Source organism: Macaca thibetana, chromosome 2 (genome assembly GCF_024542745.1).
Source record: "Macaca thibetana thibetana isolate TM-01 chromosome 2, ASM2454274v1, whole genome shotgun sequence".
Lineage (NCBI taxonomy): Eukaryota > Metazoa > Chordata > Mammalia > Primates > Cercopithecidae > Macaca > Macaca thibetana.
In genome coordinates this window covers 165,239,824-165,260,923 of record NC_065579.1, presented here as the reverse complement: position 1 = coordinate 165,260,923, position 21,100 = coordinate 165,239,824, and the positions used below count along the sequence as shown (strand labels likewise).

Genomic DNA, 21,100 nt, shown 5'->3' with positions numbered 1-21,100 from the left:
CCCTTCATTCCTTCTTATCAGAATGTTATAAATGAGCATTACATTTTCCAAAGCTTTGCGGTTTGTTGTGTTGGATTGCCTCGCTGGCATGACTCAGAACAGAAACTAAGTTCAGCTTGCTTCTTGATAGTGTAAAGGTTTTTTGTTTGGGTGTTTTTTTTTTTTCTTTTCTTCTCTTTTTTTTTTTTTTTTTTGGAGATGGAGTCTTGCTGTGTCACCCAGGCTGTAGTGCAGTGGTGCAATCTCGTCTCACTGCAACCTCCGCCTCCCTAGTTCAAGCAATTCTCCTGTCTCAGCCTCCCAAGTAGCTGGGACTGCAGATGTGTGCCACCATGCCCGGCTAATTTTTGTATTTTTAGTAGAAACAGGGTTTCACCATGTTGGCCAGGCTCGTCTCATACTCCTGACTTCAGGTGATCCACCTGCCTCAGCCTCCCAAAGTGCTTACAGGCATAAGCCACTGTGCCCGGTCAAAAGTTTTTTGGTTGTTTTTTTTTTGGGGGGGGGGGTTTAACCTTTCTTTTTTCTCCTTTAAAAATTTTTAAATGATAGCAGATCTGATTTCACATGTTTCTCTTCTAACATTTATTTTTCATTGATATGTAACATGGGAGCTTACCAAGGTCTGTCATATCATATTAAAGTAATGATTTCTAAGTATAAAGCATCAGAGTTGTAAACAGACTCAGCTGATAAGCTTCATTAATTCTTGCCGCTTGATCTTTCTATTTTTCAACGATATTCCAATTTGATTTCAAAGAGCATTTCTATATCTTTGTAATGAAGATTGCCAATTTTCATGGATTTCAACTTTTTTCTTTCATAGGTCATAAGAGGAGACAAGTTCTGGGGAAAACTATTTAAAACCCACGCATCAACATCAAAACAAAACTACGACATGAAGTCTGTTTTCTGTAGTCAGTTAGAAAAGACTGTAAACTGATAGGCCAGTGCAGGAAAATACTGACTCAAATTAATTCAATTTAATTTGAATCAGTTAATTCAATTAAGTTCAGTAATGTTTACTAAGAACTATTATATAACAAGCACTGTGCTAGGCACTTAAGGCACACAAACAGGCGTAAAAGGTAGTACCAGCCTTCAGGAAGCATGTAATCTACTTGGAAATACTGAAATGTACCTACTTAACCATCATGTGGGAATGGCCTAATGATTGAAGGTATGCAGATGTAAGAAAGAGCAGCCAAATCCGAACTGGGGGATCCGGGAAGGCTTCATTCACCAGGAAGGATAACAGTTTCTGGCCCATAAAGGATCTTGTATTATATCTTCACCTTCATGATAAAACTGAGTTGCCCAGGCCACATTCGCCTCTGGGCCCAGTTGAGGCCACACTCACCTAATTTGTCTCATTTTACTGGCTCATGCCGTTGTGTGTGAACCGCATCTCTACTTCTGCTGTAAAGCTTTACCCTGTTATTTCTGAACACTCCTTGGATAAGTTATGAAACTGGATAATACTGTCTCCATAGAATTGCTGTATTAAATGAGACAATGTGTAAAAATTTATGGAATACTTGTTACTATTTTATACTTGCATTATCTAACCCATCCAAAATAATTGACTGATGACCCATTGAGAGAAGTGAGGTAAAAGAGATAGGAAGCAAAGCCCCATTCCTCCTCCAGACAAACTTCGCTTTAGGCCTATAAGTTGAAGAATGATAAAAGTAGAGAAAAGAAAGATCAATTTCTCTTTTGGTTCTATGATCTCCCAGTTTAAAAAACAAAAGTATTTGTTCTCACTCATGAGTGGGAGTTGAACAATGAAAACACATGGACACAAGGAGGGGAACACACACACCAGAGCCTGTCAGCCGGTTGGCGGGGAAAGGGAGGGAGAGCATTAGGACAAATACCTAATAATGCATGCGGGGCTTAAAACCTAGATGATGGGTTAATGAGTACAGCAAACCACCATGACACATGTATACCTATGTAACAAACCTGCATGTTCTGCACATGTATCCCAGAACTTAAAATTGAAAAAAAAAGAAAAGAAAAAAAATAGTATTTTCCTATGATTTTCTTGATATTCTTCTAGTCTATCACACAAATAAAAATTTATACCTCTTTACAAAGTAAAAAATAATGGAGACTTATGGAATTGTGGCAACAGCTATTGCATCTCCAAAGTCTCGTATAGGTGGAGACACGGCCTAAGCTTCCAAGATTTTGCAGTGTGTGTTTCTAGTTAGCTGTCTTCTAAAGCCTTTCATTTATCAGTAAATGGAGGCATAACTCCCAGGTAGGGAGATCCAGGTTTCTCAACACCCTTTACAATGTAAAGATAGTCATCAACAAAGTTGTTTTCTACCACTTTTATAGATCCATACCAATTCATTACAGATTGCATAATCTTAATGAAACGGGCACACAGGCATAATTTGTCATTAAGAATAAATTGTATGATGATGAACTTAGTCAATTAATCAAGGCACTGAAAAGGGCAATTGTTTGAAAAATGAAAGTACTGTTCTGGTTGTATTGATTATGTACTTTTTGGAAACAAACACATTTTACAATGCAGTAAAACATTCCTTGTTTTTAATTAAACTTTTTTTTTCTTTTTTTTTTTTGAGATGGAATCTTGCTCTGTCAACCAGGCTGGAGTGCGGTGGCATGATCTCGGCTCACTGCAACTTCTGCCTCCCGGATTCAAGCTGTTCTCCAGCCTCAGCCTCCCAAGTAGCTGGGACTACAGGCACGTGCCACCGCGTCCGGCTAATTCTTGTATTTTAGTAGAGACCAGGTTTCACCATGTTGGCCAGGCTGGTCTCGAACTCCTGACCTCAGGTGATCCACCTTGGCCTCCCAAAATGCTGGGATTATAGGTGTGAGCCACCACACCCAGCCAATAATTATTATTTTTGATAGTTGTTATTATTACTGCTGGTAGTGATCGATGGTATAGATATATCACGTTTTAACATTCAGCTGTTGAATGACATCTGGCTTGTTTTTAGTCTTTGCCTATTGCTAATAAAGCTGTTATGAACATTCTTGTACAGATTTTTTTTAACGTAAGTTTTTATTCTCTGAAACAAATGCCCACTAGTGCAATTGCTGGGTTGGACAGTAATTGCAAATTTGAATTTTTAAGAAACTACCAAACTCTTTTACAAAGTGACTGGACAATTTTACATTTCCACCAGCAATACGTGAGTGATCCAGTTTTTCTACCTTTTTTAACATTACATTAATCCACGTAGATGGTAAAATTAGTAAATAAATAAATTACCCACATAAGAACAGCCTGTAAAAAGCCAGTTCAAAAAGTCCAAAGGGTAAAAAGGCAAGAGCTATATAAAAAAGCCACCTCAGACGAGGGCGTCTCTCTGACTGTGTCTCAGCTCACAGGGCTTCCAGGTATGCAACAACTGCTTTATACTTCTGAAAAGTACCTGATACACCATAAAGCTTTTTTCAGCTAAATTAAAGTAAATAATTTTTTTTTTCCAAAACAGGATCATGGCCTATAAAATGCTTCAAGTAGCCCTGTGTTCAACATTGCTTATTGGTAAGAACCTATTTCTTTTTTATTTATCATGTCTCCTACAACCATCAGATTGAGAATACCTTTTGTCTTTTTAAAGAAATGAACAAACACGTTTTTATCCATAGGCCTATTCTACAGCACTGTGGAAACCAAACTATTGTAGAATGCTGTGGTTTTGAACATGTTAATGTTAACTGTGTGTGTGTGATCATTTTATTTCTAATTATATATTAACATGATACTGTTGCTAAGAAGTCTAATTGCTGCCTCCAAAGAAGTGCTGTTATGTCCTTGAACAAAGAAAATTTTAAAATATCTTTCAGAACTATAATACTTACATAGTACCATTATGCGAAGACCTCAAAGTACTTTGGGAACATGAATTAATTAACCTTTAGGGCAAGCTGTAGCTCAAAGTGGTGCTTTAAAGGCAGATCAAGGAAGGCACCAGAGGGCAGGCGATTTGCTGCCAAATTGACCCAGTAACTCAGTGGCTTCTATCAAAATTGAACTGAGAGGTCATTTGTTTTGCTTGTAACAAAAACTGAAAATACTTACAAAGATATAAATTATCTTCATGGTTAAATCTCTATAATTTATAAATATTTCTGATGCAGATGCTTGCATTAGAATAAACTTTTCTTCTATGAAAAGCTTGAGACTCATGCACAAAAATTACATTTTTCCTGAAGCCCTTCCCACACATAGATAGATAGATGTATTTATGTGTATATATATATAATAAGCCTTCAATTCCTAAGCATAGAAATAATTTTAATAATGAGTTTTAATCATCAATATTGCAATTTGCTGTTGGGTCATGTTTAAATCTGTGATTTAAACATTTTTAGCCAAGTTATTATAAGCAGTTATAACCAAGGCATATACAATCATACATAATTACAGCCCACATTGCCAGATGAAGAAAATGAGGCTGGCTCAGTTTAAGTGAGTGTCTCAGAGCACATTGTAATTTAAAGTCATGGGCTAGTTATAACTCACCAGTGTCATGCTTTGCTTCGACCACTGATCCATGCAGTTGACTTGAGAAGGGGTAATGGTGGTGGATGCCTGCAAGGCTAAAGCAATGCCGGCTGGTCCACATTCACCTATGAATGCTGCAGGGTCAAAAATATCTGACAAAGGAAATTGTTCAGCAAAATTTTTAAAGAGGCTTCAAAGACTTTCTTAAGAAACAAGTTTGAGTTTACTTCAACTCCAACTGAGATACAGATGTGTCTACCTATAAAGACAACTGGTTTGATTGACTCGACTCTAAAAAAAATAATAATAAAGTTATCTAGTTGAAGTTTATGAAATAACAAGTTGAGAACTAGAAACTAAGGACAGAGGTGCATGTACACTGCTGGGTTAGCCCTTCAGATCTCAGGAAGGAAGCCTTCGCTGCTTACAGATTGAGGAGACTGACGTCTTCAGAAGCGGATTCATTCATTACAGTAATTGGTTTAGCTGACAGTTTCTACATCATATAGCTCTAGAGAAGAAAGTAATAGCTTGAATGAACTTTCTTTGCTTCTTTTCCTCCACATTTTCTTTTAAGAATGGCGTAAACCCGGGAGTCGGAGCTTGTAGTGAGCCGAGATCCGGTCACCCACTGCACTCCAGCCTGGGCGACAGAGCGAGACTCCGTCTCAAAAAAAAAAAAAAAAAAAAAGAGAATACAGCCTATTCATCTGTACTTCTCTGAAGCCCTTTGCTTATAAGAAAACCATTTTTTTTTAAGTTTCTTTTCTTTTTTTTAAGTTTTCTCTATTATAGCTTAGTTGTCCAACAAATTACTTTTCTTTAGAATTTGATTTAAGGGAGGTAGGGAGAAGGTCTTATTATCCATTTTCCTGATGGGAATGCTGAAGCCAAAAACAATGAAAGGCCTTATTCAAGTAATTAAATTTATGGGCAGAGTTGCCAAGTTATTTTATTGATTAGTTTCAAAACAGTAACATACACATTGGAGCTGATTCTCTGGCCAGAGAATTAGAAGTTCAAGTGTTGTGACTTGATTTAAAAAATAAGCATATAAACTCTCTTTAACATTTAGGTCAAGAATTGCCTTCTTTCAGAAATGAAGGAGAGTTACAGAAAAAAAAATTTTTAATTGCCTTCTTCTATAATGAAATCAGCAAATACTAATGCTACTAATTTAAATTCCTTTTATGTGTCAGGGGCTTTGCATAGGCTATCTTAGTCCATTCTCACGACCACTCTGAAAATAATAATAGATGCTATGCTCCTCATTTTACAAAAAGAGGGAACTGAGGGCTTAGGGAATTCAAGTGACCAAGCTGCATGTCAATCAATGGTAGACACTGCATTCATGTCCAAATCCTACATTTACCACTTATGAGAACAAAACTCTTCTTTCTGCTACACAAACTCTCCCCTCTGGCATTGCAGTGCCTGACATGGGCTAGCAGCAGCTCACAGAGCAAGACCTCCTCTTGAAAAAGTGGTGGAGGCAGTATCGTAGCCATTGCTTCCACAAGAAAGGACCAGGAGTTAAGAAGCTGGGTGAGCTTACCTGACAAAATTGAGCAGAACCAGGACACCACTAATGACTGTCAATGACAGTTCCTAGTTGTACTAATGGTGAAGAGTAGCAACAGGGCATTTATTAAAACCAGACAGCTTTATATCACATGCAGAGGAAATATGGAAAACAGACATCTTTGAAAAGTGTTTTTCTAAGTGAACCAACTCTTGAACACTATTAAGAATTATATTGGTGTTTTTTGTTGTTTCTCGTTTGTGTATTTTTTAAAGGATTCCTTTCATTGTTCTGCTAAAATGAAAAATAGATTTATTTTCCCTCAGCAATCATGAAACCCTGATTGGATTTGGCAGCTGGAGTTGACCCACACATGAAACGATTTGGGGGTCCATGCCCATGTTGTTGACCTGCAATCAGATCTGTCCATAAAGTGCAAGTATGTCTTCTGGTTTTAGACAGGCAGAACAGTAAGCTGCCTTTGGTCTGTTTTTCCTCTTGTAGTTCCAGCTCTTACTTTTCACTCCACAGTTAGTAACCAATGCCAGTTTGTCTTGAAAGATTTTTTATTTGCTTTGTTTTTTGACAAGAGCTTTTAAGCTCACATATTCTAACACAAAACCCTGTCAGCATTCCCAATCCCTTTCTTTTTGCTTTCTTCTCTACCATAGGAAGACTAGCCCTTTTCAGTCATCCCTGCAGCCCTCCAATTCTTTAGAGATTCTGTATTCTCTGACACAGTTTTGGTTTATTTTAAAAGACTTTGTTCTTAATTTTACCTACTCACTTGGGCTTATGATTGATTGATACTCTCAAGAAGATACATAATGAGAATAAACTGGAAAATAATTTGGTTGAAAAAAAAATGTTTTAGGAAAATCCAGGTTCTTGTCACATGACCAGGAAGGATTAGGTTCGCAGACACTTTGAAGGGTGAGGGAGATGGAATTTATTAGGGAAAAGAGTAAAACTACACAGCAAAGTGGGAGATGGGTTCCTGTTAACAGGCCCTCATATCACAGATTGAATCCCAGGTTCCTACACAGGAATAGGAAGGACCAGCCCCTCCCGCTGCAAATGGCCTGAACTTCTGTGGCTCCACCCCTTCTCCCAGTGAGCAGAGCGGTCCAAGGTTCTCCGGGGACCCCTTTATACTTGGTTGTCTCAGTGTCATTGCTTATGACTAGATTCACTGAGCAGTCTGGGTGCTGTAGAAAAACTGTTTTCCTACACATATAGCATCATCTGTCATGGCACTGGAGATGGGGATCCCATCAACACATACAGGCAATGACCCAGAAAGAGTCACTATTGAACCAAATACAATGCTGCCTTTCGTGAGTTATGAATGTCCATGTCTACAAGATTATAAGTAATAAAAGAACCACCAGCTCCAAAGACACGTCCAAGGAAATTATGTGGCCATAAGAGTGAGTGCCAACATTGTGTATGTGTGTTGAGAGCAGGTTAGAACAGATTTAAGTTAAACCCAAGTGACACCACTTCCTGTTTACTTTTCAAAATATTCAACATGTCAGCACTTGTAATGCCAGTAAAGTGGAAGTTACTGAGTTAAAAGGTCAGTTAGAAAGCATCCTGTTATACCTTTGTTCTTTGTTGTTGTTAGTTTGTTTTGTTTTTGTTTTTGTTTTTTGAGACGGAGTCACTCTCTGTCACCCAGGTTGGAGTGGAGTGGTGCGATCTCAGCTCACTGCAACTTCCATCTCCCAGGTTCAAACGATTCTCCTGGCTCGGCCTCCAGAGTAGCTGGGATTACAGGCGTGCGCCACCATGCCCCACTAATTTTTGTATTTTTAGTAGAGATGGGGTTTCACCATGTTGCCCATTCTGGTCTCAAACTCCTGACCTTATGTGTTCCACCAACCTCGGCCTCCCAAGCTGCTGGGATTACAAGTGTGAGCCACCCTGCCCGGCCCCTGTTAGACTCTGAACAGGACACTAGAATATGAGAGCTGGTCCGCAGTTCAGCACCCCTCTCCGTTTCTTCCAGTGTCCTTTCATCCTCTTTGCCTTCTGTTGTGTCACTTCCTTTATCTGCCCTGGGGCTTTTCACTTTTTGTCTTTTGTAAACCCCCTTCATTTTTCTCTCTTTCCTTTGATTTTTTTTCTTGATTTCTCTCTCCATCTCTTTCCTTCTATTCTCCTCTTTCTTCACGTTTTTCTCTCATAACCCAAATCGCTTCTCTTCCATTATCTGTCTCTCTCTCTCCTTTTCTCACCAATTTTTATCCAAGTTCAAGCAAAGTGAGAGAATACGTTCTACTAAACACAACTCTTCTGTCTTCCACTACACATTTTTGGGTCAGTGACCAACTGTAATGGGGAAATAAATAAAATAACTATGCCATTGTGTGTAAAAACTACTTACTTGGTGGGGAGCAGTGGCTCACACCTGTAATCCTAGCACTTTGGGAGGCCAAGGCGGGCAGATCACTTGAGGTCAGGAGTTCGAGACCAGCCTGGCCAGCATGGCAAACCCCGTCTCTACTAAAAATACAAAAATTAGCCAGGCATGGTGGTCCATGCCTGTAATCCCAGCTACTCAGGAGGCTGAGGCACAAGAATCACTTCAACCCCAGAGGCAGAGGTTACGGTGAGCCAAGATGGTGCCACTGCACTCCAGCCTGGGCAACAAAGCAAGATGCCATCTCAAAAAAAAGAAAAAAAAACTACTTACCAAAGAGAATATTCAAATTTTAGAAAATATGAACTGAAACATAAGTATTTTAGTCTCTCACAAAATCATAATTCTTCTACATTTACAGAAATCTTTGAAATTTTTACACCATTACTAAGACATTTATATATCCTTTTTTCCAGATCCTTTTTTGTACTTTATTCCTAGTGACCATTTATACTTTATTTCAGTACTTAATTTGTGTGTGTCCATAATTTTCTGGGCAGTTATTTCATGTTTTCTTAAAAAATAAATATTTTAAAGGCAAGGACTGAGACTCAGCCGTTCAATAAAAATAGTAAACAATAAATATTATTGTGTACTTAGAGTGCTAAGTGCTTTACTTTCACCATCCCATACGTAAATATCTGAACTTTAAGCAAGTCTGCACTGCTTACTCTCCATTTCTAGTACCAGGTATCAGGTAATAACCCGGATATCAGTATTACCTAGACCCTAAGGGAAATAGCTAGCAGTAGACCTATCCTATGAATCTGCCCAGATATTTTATGTCTTCTGACCCCACTGAATCTCATTGCATTTATTTCAAAAACATAAAGACATTGAAGGTTACATGTGGGAAATAATTCAGTTGTGCCTATCTGGGAATGACAAGAGCACCCCGGCATGTGCTCTGTTTGTTTTTTTTTTTCCCCTCCTTTTTTAGTGAGGCTTTGAGCAACAGATTATTGGGTTCTCTAAGCTACTCTTTCTTCATCTCCCTCCAACAAATAGCACCTTTCTTCTTTGTCCAGTTTTGATCAAGTTGAGAAATAAAGAAATATGATTATGGAAGGCAATCGATTTCCTTTATTCCTGAGAAGGGCTAATTTGGAAAATGTAGCTTAGGATAAGTACATAAAGGGCCTGATGATTGGACCCCCAAATTTGGCAAATTTACAACCGATTGCAGGTTGCAGAACCAGAACAGGAAGCATGTCCTAGGAAGGCAGTTTACTCTCAAGAGAAGAAGAAAGAGCTGAGCTGGGCATGGTCAAGTTACACTTCTTAGATTTACAAATTAACTGAGGCACTGCCCCTTCCCAGGAGCAGAGCACACACAGGGGTGAAGAGGGGCCTGGGCTTTCCCTAAATGAGCTTCCTCTACATCAGGAAAAACAGATATCTGCCACCAGACCCTGCCCTTTAATTCTGTATCTTACTTTACCTTAGACTTTCTGATCTTTTAGATATGTAGGTTCCTACCACAAGTATCATTTCAAGGTTATGTGCATAGGATATAGAATATTGTCTTTCCCCCGCCATTCTGTTTAAAGAGTTTTTTTCAGTTTTCCATGGGTGCTAGTAACATAGAGACTTTCATTTCTAATGATGCAGTTTTCATTATTCTCATACTGCTCATTAGCCTGTGATGGGCACTCCCCACTTTGTTCATAATATGAATACATTTTCATCTGTTTTGCTTTAATTATTGGTTAAGTCTACTTTGACCTCTCTTTCACTTATTTCTGACTGTGGCAGCGCTAAATTTTTCAATAAGTTCCTTGAAAGTAGTAGGAACTGTGCCCACTTAGCATATTCTCTGTGCTTCCAATAACACGATACCATGCATAGAAAGTAGCTTTTGATTAATGACCTATTTGTTATTAATACATTCCAGATCAAAATATTAGAGCTGGAAGAGACCTTAGTGGTTGTATAATCCAGACTTGTTTCACAGAACAGAAAATGGAAGTGCAGGAATAAGAAGTGGCTCAATGACCTAGCTGGTCACTGGCGAGGCCAAGAAAAGACTCTGGGTCTCTGATCCTTCTTGACTTGTGTAAGGAGAGCTGTGATCCCAAATAGTGTTTGCTTTATACTCTGAAGTGTTTGCCTTGCTTCTACTATACAGAATTTTCTGCAGAGGGTATTTGAGAAATGTTTAGACAAAACATTTACAGATCCTATTAAAGCTGACTATGATGTAGGTGAAAAAAGGGGCATGTATAGGGAGTTGTAAAGACAGACAGAAAGATATTTTTCATAGCTGATGATCATGAAGTTTAGGAAAGGCATTAACCTGGTTGATATTGCCTACGTTTTAAAAAAAACACACACTCATTTAAAAATCAACAAAGCAATAAAACTCAGGGTTCAGTTTTCAAACCCCAGCAATATTATATAGGTTCACAAACGCAAAACCCTGGTCTTGCTCTCACTAACTTTCAAGGTTGATCAGACAGAATGAAAAAGGGAGGAGAAATTTCTCAAGCAGAGAGGATAATAGCCTGCCCTTCTATATTACTTGCATTTTTATTTCCAGCTCTGCCACTGACTTACTATATGACCTTGAGTGAGTCATTTCATCTCTGCATGTCAATTTTCTCAATTTGTAAAGTAGGATAATAAATACTACTTTCTGTCTCTCTCATGGGTGATGTTATCATCATCATCATCGATTAAGATTTATTGGATGCCTATTGGGCTTATAATGCTGAGGTAGGTGGTTTATCCTAGGGAGGAGAAGGAGATTGCATCGATAAAACATTTTCCATGAGCAAAAAGGTAAAAGACTTACAAAAGACAGAATTATTAGAGCTTAAAATAGCTATGGTATATATTTAAAGCATGCTTCTCTGCCTAGATTTATGCAACAGCATTTTTTTTCTTAGTGACTGTATAATGCACCAAGATGACTGTGGTACAGAATTCTGGTTTTACTTTTGGATAATTCCAAGCAACACTATCTTAAGCAATTACTACAGATTCACTGTATAGCTATAAATTATACCCTAAGCATCATTTACTTAGCACTATTTATTGTTTATTGATGGAATTGGATCTATTTTGCATAGCCACTAATTTTGTTTTGAACAAAACACCTATTTATTAACAGAATAATAACACATAAAATATGTAACACTGTAACTAACACCTTTTCTTCAAAGAGAATGATCAGAAATCTGAAGAGTGACCCATTAGTGCATTTCATCTAAAAGCAAAAAATCAAAGCTGGTTCGTCCACCCTGGTCAGCCCAAATGAATGTGAGTTCCTTCCTCCCGTCTTCGTCAAATCAATCCTGTCTTCCCATCCCACGTTCACCAGATTCAGGCCCTTCTTATCTCTCATCTGGACTATAGAATAGCCTCTGATCTTGTGTCCGTCACTCTTCTCTTCCTTTTACTGTCTGTCCTTACACCACTGACAAAAGGATCTTTCAGGGTAAATCTGTGAATGAATAAACAAAATGTGGTATATATACATATATATTAAATACATAAAGTATTACTTAGTCTTAAAAAGGAGTGAAATGCTGACATCACAATGTGGAAGAACTTTGATGGTATTATGCTATGTGAAATAAGCCAGATGGAAAAGAACAAATACTCTGTGATTCCACTTACATGTGGTACCTAGAACAGGCAAATTCATAGGAAAAGAAAGTAAAATAGTAGTTACCAGGGGTTGGGGAGGGGTTAATGGAAAGTTGTTTAATGCAAAAATGCAAGGCACCAACCCTGAATCTTCCTTTGTTCCTCCATTCCTTAACTCTGCAGTTTTCTTCAGCCTGGAATACATGCACTTTGCTTCCACTCCCTTCATCCTCATTGTTGAAACGTAACAAATCTTTGAAGCCCAACTCAAAACGAATTTCTCTGTGAGGTCTCCATGACAGTATCAAAATTGCTCCAACTATGGATGGTCTGATCACAATATGTCTTCTTTTAATTATGTATGAACTCTGACTATAATGTGAATTCTTTAATGGTAAGGGTTATTTGTTGTCTTACCTTTGCATGCAGTAGTGATTGGCAGAAGTTATTTTTGTTTATCTTTCCATGCAATGATGATAATCAGAGCAGAGACTAGGGTGAGAGAAGTGAGGAACTTATGGTACAAAATTTGTATGACCCTGAAAGTGAGTTCCTTGTGTTTTGTACCCTATCCTAGATATCTCACATGCCTCAACTTAGTCTGAACCCCTGTGATTAGCTATTTACCTTGACATCAGTAAGTGCATATAACGCATTCTATAAGTTATCTACTACTGCATAACTACTTTTTCCAAAACCTTAACAGCTTCAAACAACTTGCAGTTGCAGGGTCATGAATTTGGGAGTGGCTTAGCTCAGTGGTTGTGGCTCTGGAGTTATTATGATGATGCAGTAGAGATGTCAGTGGGGGCTGCAGCCATCTGAAGGTTTGACTGGAGCAAAAACATCAGGTTCCCAGATGGCTTACTTACCTGGCTATTGTTGGGAGGCATCATTTCCTTGTCATGTGGTCTTCCCCTCAGGGCTGCTTGAGTGCCCTCACAACATGGCAGCTGACTTTTCTTAGAGCAAGTGGTCCAAAAGAGGGGCTAGGCTGAAGCTGTAACATCTTTTATTTCCTAGCCACAAAAATTGCACACAGTCATTCCACAATAGCCTATAGTTACATACGTCAGCCCTATTAAATGAAAGAGGGGACTACTACACAAGAATATGAATAACAAGAAGTAGTAATCTTTGAGAGCCACCTTAAAAGATGGTTTCCACAGACTTGCTGGTTGGATTATACTAAATTGGATTAGCTAGCAGCAGAACAGTATTACTTCTGGCATCTGTCACTAATATCTCCTAAGTTTAAATGTTAGCTAATTTTTTTTTAATATAAAACTCTTCTATCTAGCCACCTCTAACTATTGTTTTGAGATGGTGAAACACAGCATTCCTCTGGCTTAAATTTTTTGCAAAATGTTTCCCCTTCTCCCAACCTGCTAAATCCAATTTTTCCTTCAAGGAGCAAGTGAAACAACTTCCTTGACCATGAAAATGCCTACTTGTACCCCAGTGTCTTAGTGCTCAATAACAACACCTTCTCCTAAATTCCTTTAGTGCAACCAAATCCTGTGTTGCCTCGCTTTGTTTTTATCTTTGACCCTACTAAATAGAAAGTAGGTTTAGTAGGATCCCAACTAAACAGAAAGCCCTACAGAGGGGAATTTTTATACTGTATAGCTTGCTATATAACCTAGGTTCATACAGAAGGTTGGTCAATAGAGGACTGCTAATAATGAGGTTGTTAAGTGCCTAATGTAACATTACTCACAATCAGATGTTGTAATAAATGCTTCTTTATCACAATGAACAGATTGTATTGTTGTCACCTATAGGTTGGGAGAAAATGTGTTCTTCCTTTATATTGATTCAAGTTATAATTCTGAATGCAATTGTGTTTTACTTGAGAATGAAAATACAACACAGATTGTTAAAATTTCAAGATCTTTAAAAAGTCTGGATTTTTAAAAATTATCATGCCTTTTTTCTTCTTAATCCTGCAGTAGGAAGGAGTTGGAAACTATAAGGTGGTTTAGTTTGATGATGAATCGATCAATGCCAACAATTTAAACCAGTGTCAGGTTTGGGAGCAGCCTAGTTCAAACAGAAAGATCAGTTCTATTTTGGAGGGCTAGGAAAGCAAGAATAAGATTGTTGACTGCCTAGTTTGAGCCAGATGGTTTATAGTCATCAATTTATCCAGTCCTTACGCAAGTGTGTGTGTTTTATTATACCCCTTAACATGCAAGAAAACTAAAGTGCGAAGAAATCAAGTAACTTTCCCAGAAAAGTGATAGGGCTGGAACTTGAATCCGGGTCTGCAGGCCCCCAGGCATGAAAGGAAGCTCTGAAATCCTGCTCCATCCACCACATAGCACTGGCTTTCAAGACGAACTAAATGCAGGTCAAATTGAGTGGTTAGCATACAGCGGTGACAAAGGGCCAAGGAGTAGCTGTCTCGCTCAGAGCTTAGCTTTTCCCGAGTTTCCTCCTCAGTCCCCCAGCCGACCAAAGATCACAGCTAGGTCTCTTTAAGAGGAAACACTGAGATGTAAACTATTGCTCTAAAAGATGCTATGCTCTTGGACTCTGAATTGCAGGAGCATTGGGAGCGCCATTTTTGTTGGAGGACCCAGCAAACCAGTTCCTACGTCTCAAAAGACATGTAAATTTACAGGATTACTGGGACCCAGATCATAGTTCAGATGTGTGGGGAAACACACTGGCTAATCAGGTATTTATGTTAGAAACAAATGGTCCTTCACCATTTATCTTTTTAAATGGTAATTGCATTAGCTGACCACTAATTAACACACGACTAGCCTATCCCTGATTTTTCTTCTCTGGACACTCTGAGCTACATCTACTTTTTCCTCCCCATGAAGTGGTTTTTGCCTGGTAAACTCTGCCTCTTGCTTAAAGACTAAACTCAAATGTCCCCTCCCCTCTGAAGCTTTTCCCTTCTTCTCAGGGCGACATTTGTCTTTCCTTCTCTCCCTTTTTGTATGCTCTTTCACAAGTAAATAGCTCTCAAAATGTTAATTGGAATTACTTGTTTTGTGTACCCAGCCTACCTACCTGGACTATAAAGGTAGGGTCTGTATCTTATCCTTCAAGGTAATTATTCTCGGAAACTAGCAAAAAGATTGTTATATAATCAAAGCTTAATAAATTATTACATGTTTGTGTAGATGGATGAATGGAGAGTGGTCAGACTTAGGTCACTTTCAGTTGTTCAGTAGCTAAATATCCTCTGTGATAATTATTCAAGGCTTTAATGTGGCTCCTCCATTTGCTTGCCTTTTGTACGTTTTCCTATTCATTTGCATTCTTGCTGCAAGAGAAACAAAGAAGAAACTTGCATCGGCCTTTTTTATTCTATGTTTACTTTTCTGATAGAAGAAGACATTAAAACTCCAGGCCAAATGAAATTGCTGAATTATCTGAGGATTTCAATTATTCATGATCTCCCTCTTACAATTTAGCAATTTAGGAAACAAAGCTGTACGATGAATGAATTCCTTCACTTATTCTTTCTCTCTTTCCACATATCTCAGGCTCTGATTATCGTCAGGCATGAGGACTGTATAAAGCCATAAAAAGTTGAATGTCCTTGTTTTCATGGGGCCTTGATCCTGTCCTTACTCCACATGACTAGGTCTTAACTGGTCTACCAGGATCTGCTTGTTTTGCACTTGCTGATGAAAACCACTAACTGAATAATGCATCTAGTTTTATAGCTGTTTTTGTCCAATAGGCATTATTTAGCATTATTGAAACAAGACATTTGTTTATTTGGCCAATTAAGTAATTAAGTAGGCTGGTAGACTGTGTCTTCTTTATAGAATGTTGACATTTTCAGGTACACTCCTGCCTCTACTTGTAGACCAGTTTTGTACCAACTGACAGACACTATGTAATGTAGCAAGACTCTACCACATTGGTTTATACTGTGGCCCCACAAGTACTGTAAAATATCTGAGCATTGAAATAAACAGATTATTAAAAGTATGAAAACCAAAGTCTATTGGTATAATTCTTCCATTATCTTTTTCTCATCTTTTAGGAATAGCTATATGATAATCAGAATAACTGATGCAAGATATGTTCTACATGTTCAGAGATCATGACTTGTGTTTCCTTTTCTTGCAGGCTCGTGAAACGTGGATTGCTTTGAAAACAACAGCACAGTATTATTTGGATGTGAATACCTTCACCTTTGACATGTCTATTGCCCAGTAAATATGTTTTCCTGGTTAAAGCAGGAGGATGAAGACGGTGGAAGTTGGAATGGCATTGCGCCAAAACCATGGGTTTTGGAGACCTGAGGGTATATCCATGCTGTTTACTACATTATTTCTTATGTCTGTCTCAAAGTTGTTGAAAAGAGTAATTATGAAAACCCATGTAGAAAGCTGGAATAGGACAGTCTCAATAAATGGTAGTTCTCAAAAAAAAAAAACTTAAAAAAAAAAGGCTGTAGTAATAACATTTACCAAAAAGATGGCATTTATGGGAAAAGGAAAGCGAAAACAAACAAAAAAAAAGTAGTCTCATTAAACCACTCTGTTCATAGTTTTTACTCTCTATTGCCTCTTCCTTGAGAGAGTTTTTTAATTCAAAGAGGGGCAGGGAGCTCTCAAATGGAGCTGATCTTCTTCTCTCTTCTTCAGTGCTTGTCACCTTCTTAAGTCAGTCTATTTTAAAACCATGATTTTGAAATGTTTTTCATCAAAGATGTACTGCTGAGTGGAGAGTACAGCCTTAACTTATATAACACAGTAGATAGTGGCTAGGAACTTAATGAAGTCATTCACTTGTAAGTGCAAACTGCCTTCGAAGTTTTGTAAAATATTTGTAAGTTTTGCATTCTGTTCCATAAGGTATTGATGTTTGTTTTAATATGAAAAAACAGTTTTGACTCACTGACCAGGCACATTTTATAATTTTTTCAAATAAAACTGAAAAATTGGCCATAGGGAAAAGTGAACTGCATTTATCCTGTAACTTTCCTTATATTCGTTGATTACCACCTCAGTTTGGGAAGCACTGAGATGATATAACTAATTGACAAGATTGCCCCCTCACCCCAAAATCACAGGTAAATGGAATTTTTGTCTTCAGGAGTCTATTTATCTCCATTCTGTATTCTCTACTTCAGTTGTTCTCTATAACAATTTATTCTGAACGTTTAAGGTAAATGGAAACATTTCCCTAAGATCTTAGTTGATCTTATGTGGTCTTAAAACAATCTTAAGCACTTTTGAGTAAATCAGAAAAACAAAATGCCAAGAAGCTGTACTGGAAGGACTTTGGCCTCAGCAATTTCTTCTCCAAAAGGACACTGACAGCTGCTCAGTATTCCACATTTCCCATCCTATGGCCTAGAGGTATTTTCAGTGAGAAATTTAAGGCTAATTTATAACTTATTAATTTAACTGCTATCCATTTCCAATAAATATAAATAGATTTTTTAATTACATCTGAACAAACAAAAGATGACGAATCATTTGGTTTTGCAGTGGGAAATAAGTTTGAGATTGTACATAAATAGATCTTCAGTGTTTTAACAATAATATACATTTTACTAACACAAAGTTTCATTTAATTATTTAATAAAAAATTGAGAATGCCTGTGTATTAGGGTTCTCCAGAGAAACAGAACCAATAGGATATGTATATATAGAGATACTCCTGAACTTACAATGGAGTTACATCCCAATAAACCCATCACATGCTGAAAATATCATAAGTCAAAAGTGCATTTAATACACTTAACCTACCCAACCTCATAGCTTTGCCTAGCCCACTGATATGGTTTGGCTGTGTGTTCCCACCCAAATCTCATGTTAAATTGTAATTCCCATGGCCAGGCACAGTGATGCACACCTGTAATCCCAGCACTTTGGAAGGCTGAGACAGGCAGATCACCTGAGGTCGGGAGTTCAAGACCAGCCTGACCAACATGGAGAAACCCTGTCTCTACTAAAAATACAAAATTAGCCAGGCGTGGTGGCACATGCCTGTAATCCCAGCTACTTGGGAGGCTGAGGCAGAAGAATTGCTTGAACCTGGAAGGCAGAGGTTGCGGTGAGCCGAGATTGTGCCATTGCACTCCAGCCTGGGCAACAAGAGCAAAACTCCATCTCAAAAAAACCCAGAAAATTGTAATTCTCAGTGTTGGTGGCAGGGCCTGGTGGGAGGTGTGGCGATCATGGGGGTGGTTTCTAATGGTTTAGCACTATTTCCTTAGTGCTGTCTTGTGACAGAGTTCTCACAAGATCTGGTTTTTTAAGAGTATGTAGCACCTCTCCTTAGCTCGCTGTCTCCTGCCACCATGTGAAGATTTGCTTGCTTCCTCTTCACCCTTCCGCCATGATTGTAAGTTTCCTAAGAACTTCCCAGTCATGTCTTCTGTACAGCCTGTGGAAGCCAATTAAACCTCTTTTCTTTATAAATTATCCAGTCTCTTTATTGCAGTGTGAAAATGTACTAAACATACTTAAACATACTCAGAACACTTACCTGGGCTTACAGTTGGGCCAAATCATCTGGCAACACAGTCTACTATAGAGTACTATAGTGTGGCTGATTGGGAGTCATGGCTGGCTGCTGCTACCCAGCATCGGGAGAGAGTTCCATACCACATATTGCTAGCCTGGGAAAAGATCTAAATTCAAAATTCAAAGTAGGGTTTCTATTGAATGTGTATCACTTCCACACCATAATTAAGCTGAAAACTTCTAAGTTGAATCATAGTAAATAGAGGACTGACTGTAAAGAGAAAGAGATTGATTTTAGGGATTGACTCATGTGATTATGGAGGCAGACAAGTCCAAAGTCTTCAGGGTGGGCAGGCAGGCTTCAGGCGGGGGAAGAGCCCACGCTGCATTTAACACCCAACACAGTCTGCTGGCAGAATTCCCTCTTCCTTACGATAGGTCAGTCTTTTGTTCCTTCCAAGACTTCAGCTGATTAAATAAGACTCATTCATATTATACAGGATAATCTCCTTAACCCAAAGCCAATGAATTTAATGTAAATCTTATCCAAAAATACCCTCACAGAAGCATTCAGAATAATATTTGACCATGTTTACATATTCTACTGGAGGATTACAAACGTAAATACTGTGGTGACTCTGAATTCTTCTGAAGCAGGTTTTCATTGTGAAGTTTAAAGGGAACTCTGTTGGTTTGCCTTCTTCACCTGCTCCGTATGGGGCCCACTATGTAACTGGAAATGACTGGTAAGGATAATCCTACTAAATCCAGACTCCCAGAGGCTTCTGTCCAAATTTGAGGTTCACCGGTCTGACTCTACACAAGCAATATTCTGCCTAAGCTTTCCTGCATTTTCTGTAGAACCAGTCAACATATATGCCAAGGATCAGGCTGACCCTTTTTATGTCTCTTGGACATCCTACCTTGTAGAATTCCTGTATTGCTGATTCACATGCTTTCCCAGTGGACATTTCAATGCTATATTAGTCCGGGGAAACAAGTCCAAGTCTTCCTTTGATGATATGAAAGGCATGGTGCTAATCTTGTTATGGATCCTATTCCACCATTTTTCAAAACCTTCAACTGATTAAAAAAAGGAAGTAAACATTTATTGAGATATATATTTTGCTGTGCGCTATACTAAACCATTATACTCTTTACCTTATTGAATTATAACAATCTGATTAGCTGGTCCTACAGATCCCATTTTAGGGCAATGAAAATTAAGGCTTAAATTGCCTAGATAGAGCTAACTAGAGGCAGCTCTGTAATAGCAATTAAGAATGTCTAGACTTGGCCGGGCGCGGTGGCTCAAGCCTGTAATCCCAGCACTTTGGGAGGCCGAGACGGGCGGATCACGAGGTCAGGAGATCGAGACCATCCTGGCTAACACGGTGAAACCCCGTCTCTACTAAAAAATACAAAAAACTAGCCGGGCGAGGTGGCGGGCGCCTGTAGTCCCAGCTACTCGGGAGGCTGAGGCAGGAGAATGGTCTAAACCCAGGAGGCGGAGCTTGCAGTGAGCTGAGATCCGGCCACTGCACCCCAGCCTGGGTGACAGAGCAAGACTCTGTCTCAAAAAAAAAAAAAAAAAAAAAAAAGAATGTCTAGACTTCTGGCCAGGCACAGTGGCTCACTCCTGTAATCCCAGCACTTTCAGAGGCCAAGATGGGTGGATCACTTGAGGCCAGGAGTTCGAGACCAGCATGGCCAACATGGTGAAACCCCATCTCTACTAAAAATACAAAAAAAAAAAAAAAAAAAAAAAAAATGAGCCAGACATGGTGGACTGCACCTGTAATTCCAGCTACTTGGGTGGTTGAGGCATGAGAATCGCTTGAACCTGGGAGGTAGTGGTTGCAGTGAGCTGAGAGAGCACCACTGCTCTCCAGCCTGGGCGATAGAGTGAGACTCTTTCTCAAAAAGAGATGTCTAGACTTCAATCATGGCTCACTTTGGCTGGCTGTGGAGTCTTATTGACACCTCTCTGTGCTCAGCTTCCTCTTTAGTAATATGGGAATAATTGGATCTACTTATTGTGAGGAATAAATAAGATGAGGTAGAACAGCGCCTGGCATAGGACTAAGCACTCAATAAAAGTTAGGTATTACTATTAGCTTTCCTAAGATCACATAAAAGTCTGTGCTCTTTTTGGTTTTTCACAATGTATTCCAGAATTCTGTTATCCATAACTGAAACCTCCCCCAAACCTGGCCTTTTAAAATTATTTCGTCTACTCCCCTCAAATACTCTTTCTATCGCGTATGATTTGTTGATTCATGTATTCACTCATTTAACAAACACAACTGCCATCTTCCCTTGGCCTAGGCATGGTGAAGGTACAAAGAGGACTGAGACAAAGTTTCTTCTCCACAGAGCTTCGAATTTAGTAAGAGAGAAAAACATCCACTGCATTTATACAGAGGAAAGCTACATTGATTCAAATTACAAATTTGTATGTACACAGAGGATAGACAACTTACTCAGCCTGGGGGATTCAGGGAAGGTTTCACTGAGGAGGTGGATTTAGATTTAGGTTTCAAAGAATGCAGAAGAGTAACATATGCATATGTAATTAGAGCATATAAAATGGCTATAACTACAAC

At 38.7% G+C, this 21,100-nt stretch overlaps 1 protein-coding gene across 1 annotated transcript; it reads left to right on the top strand.

Moving 5' to 3' along the window:
- The first annotated feature begins 3,367 nt into the window (after window positions 1-3,367).
- Window positions 3,368-17,886, top strand: C2H3orf85 (chromosome 2 C3orf85 homolog). Its single transcript, XM_050778908.1, has 4 exons — window positions 3,368-3,390; window positions 3,489-3,541; window positions 14,592-14,725; window positions 16,144-17,886. The coding sequence occupies exons 2-4, from the start codon at window positions 3,493-3,495 to the stop codon at window positions 16,231-16,233; spliced, it is 273 nt and encodes a 90-aa protein (XP_050634865.1). The 5' UTR covers window positions 3,368-3,390; window positions 3,489-3,492; the 3' UTR covers window positions 16,234-17,886.
- Window positions 17,887-21,100: the final 3,214 nt, after the last annotated feature.

Excerpts from the sequence above, each read along its gene's own strand:
- C2H3orf85 (XM_050778908.1), top strand. The coding sequence starts at position 3,493 with ATGGCCTATAAAATGCTTCAAGTAGCCCTGTGTTCAACATTGCTTATT. Across the intron at positions 3,542-14,591 it reads GTGTTCAACATTGCTTATTG|GAGCATTGGGAGCGCCATTT; the intron begins GTAAGAACCTAT and ends TCTGAATTGCAG. Across the intron at positions 14,726-16,143 it reads GAAACACACTGGCTAATCAG|GCTCGTGAAACGTGGATTGC; the intron begins GTATTTATGTTA and ends CTTTTCTTGCAG.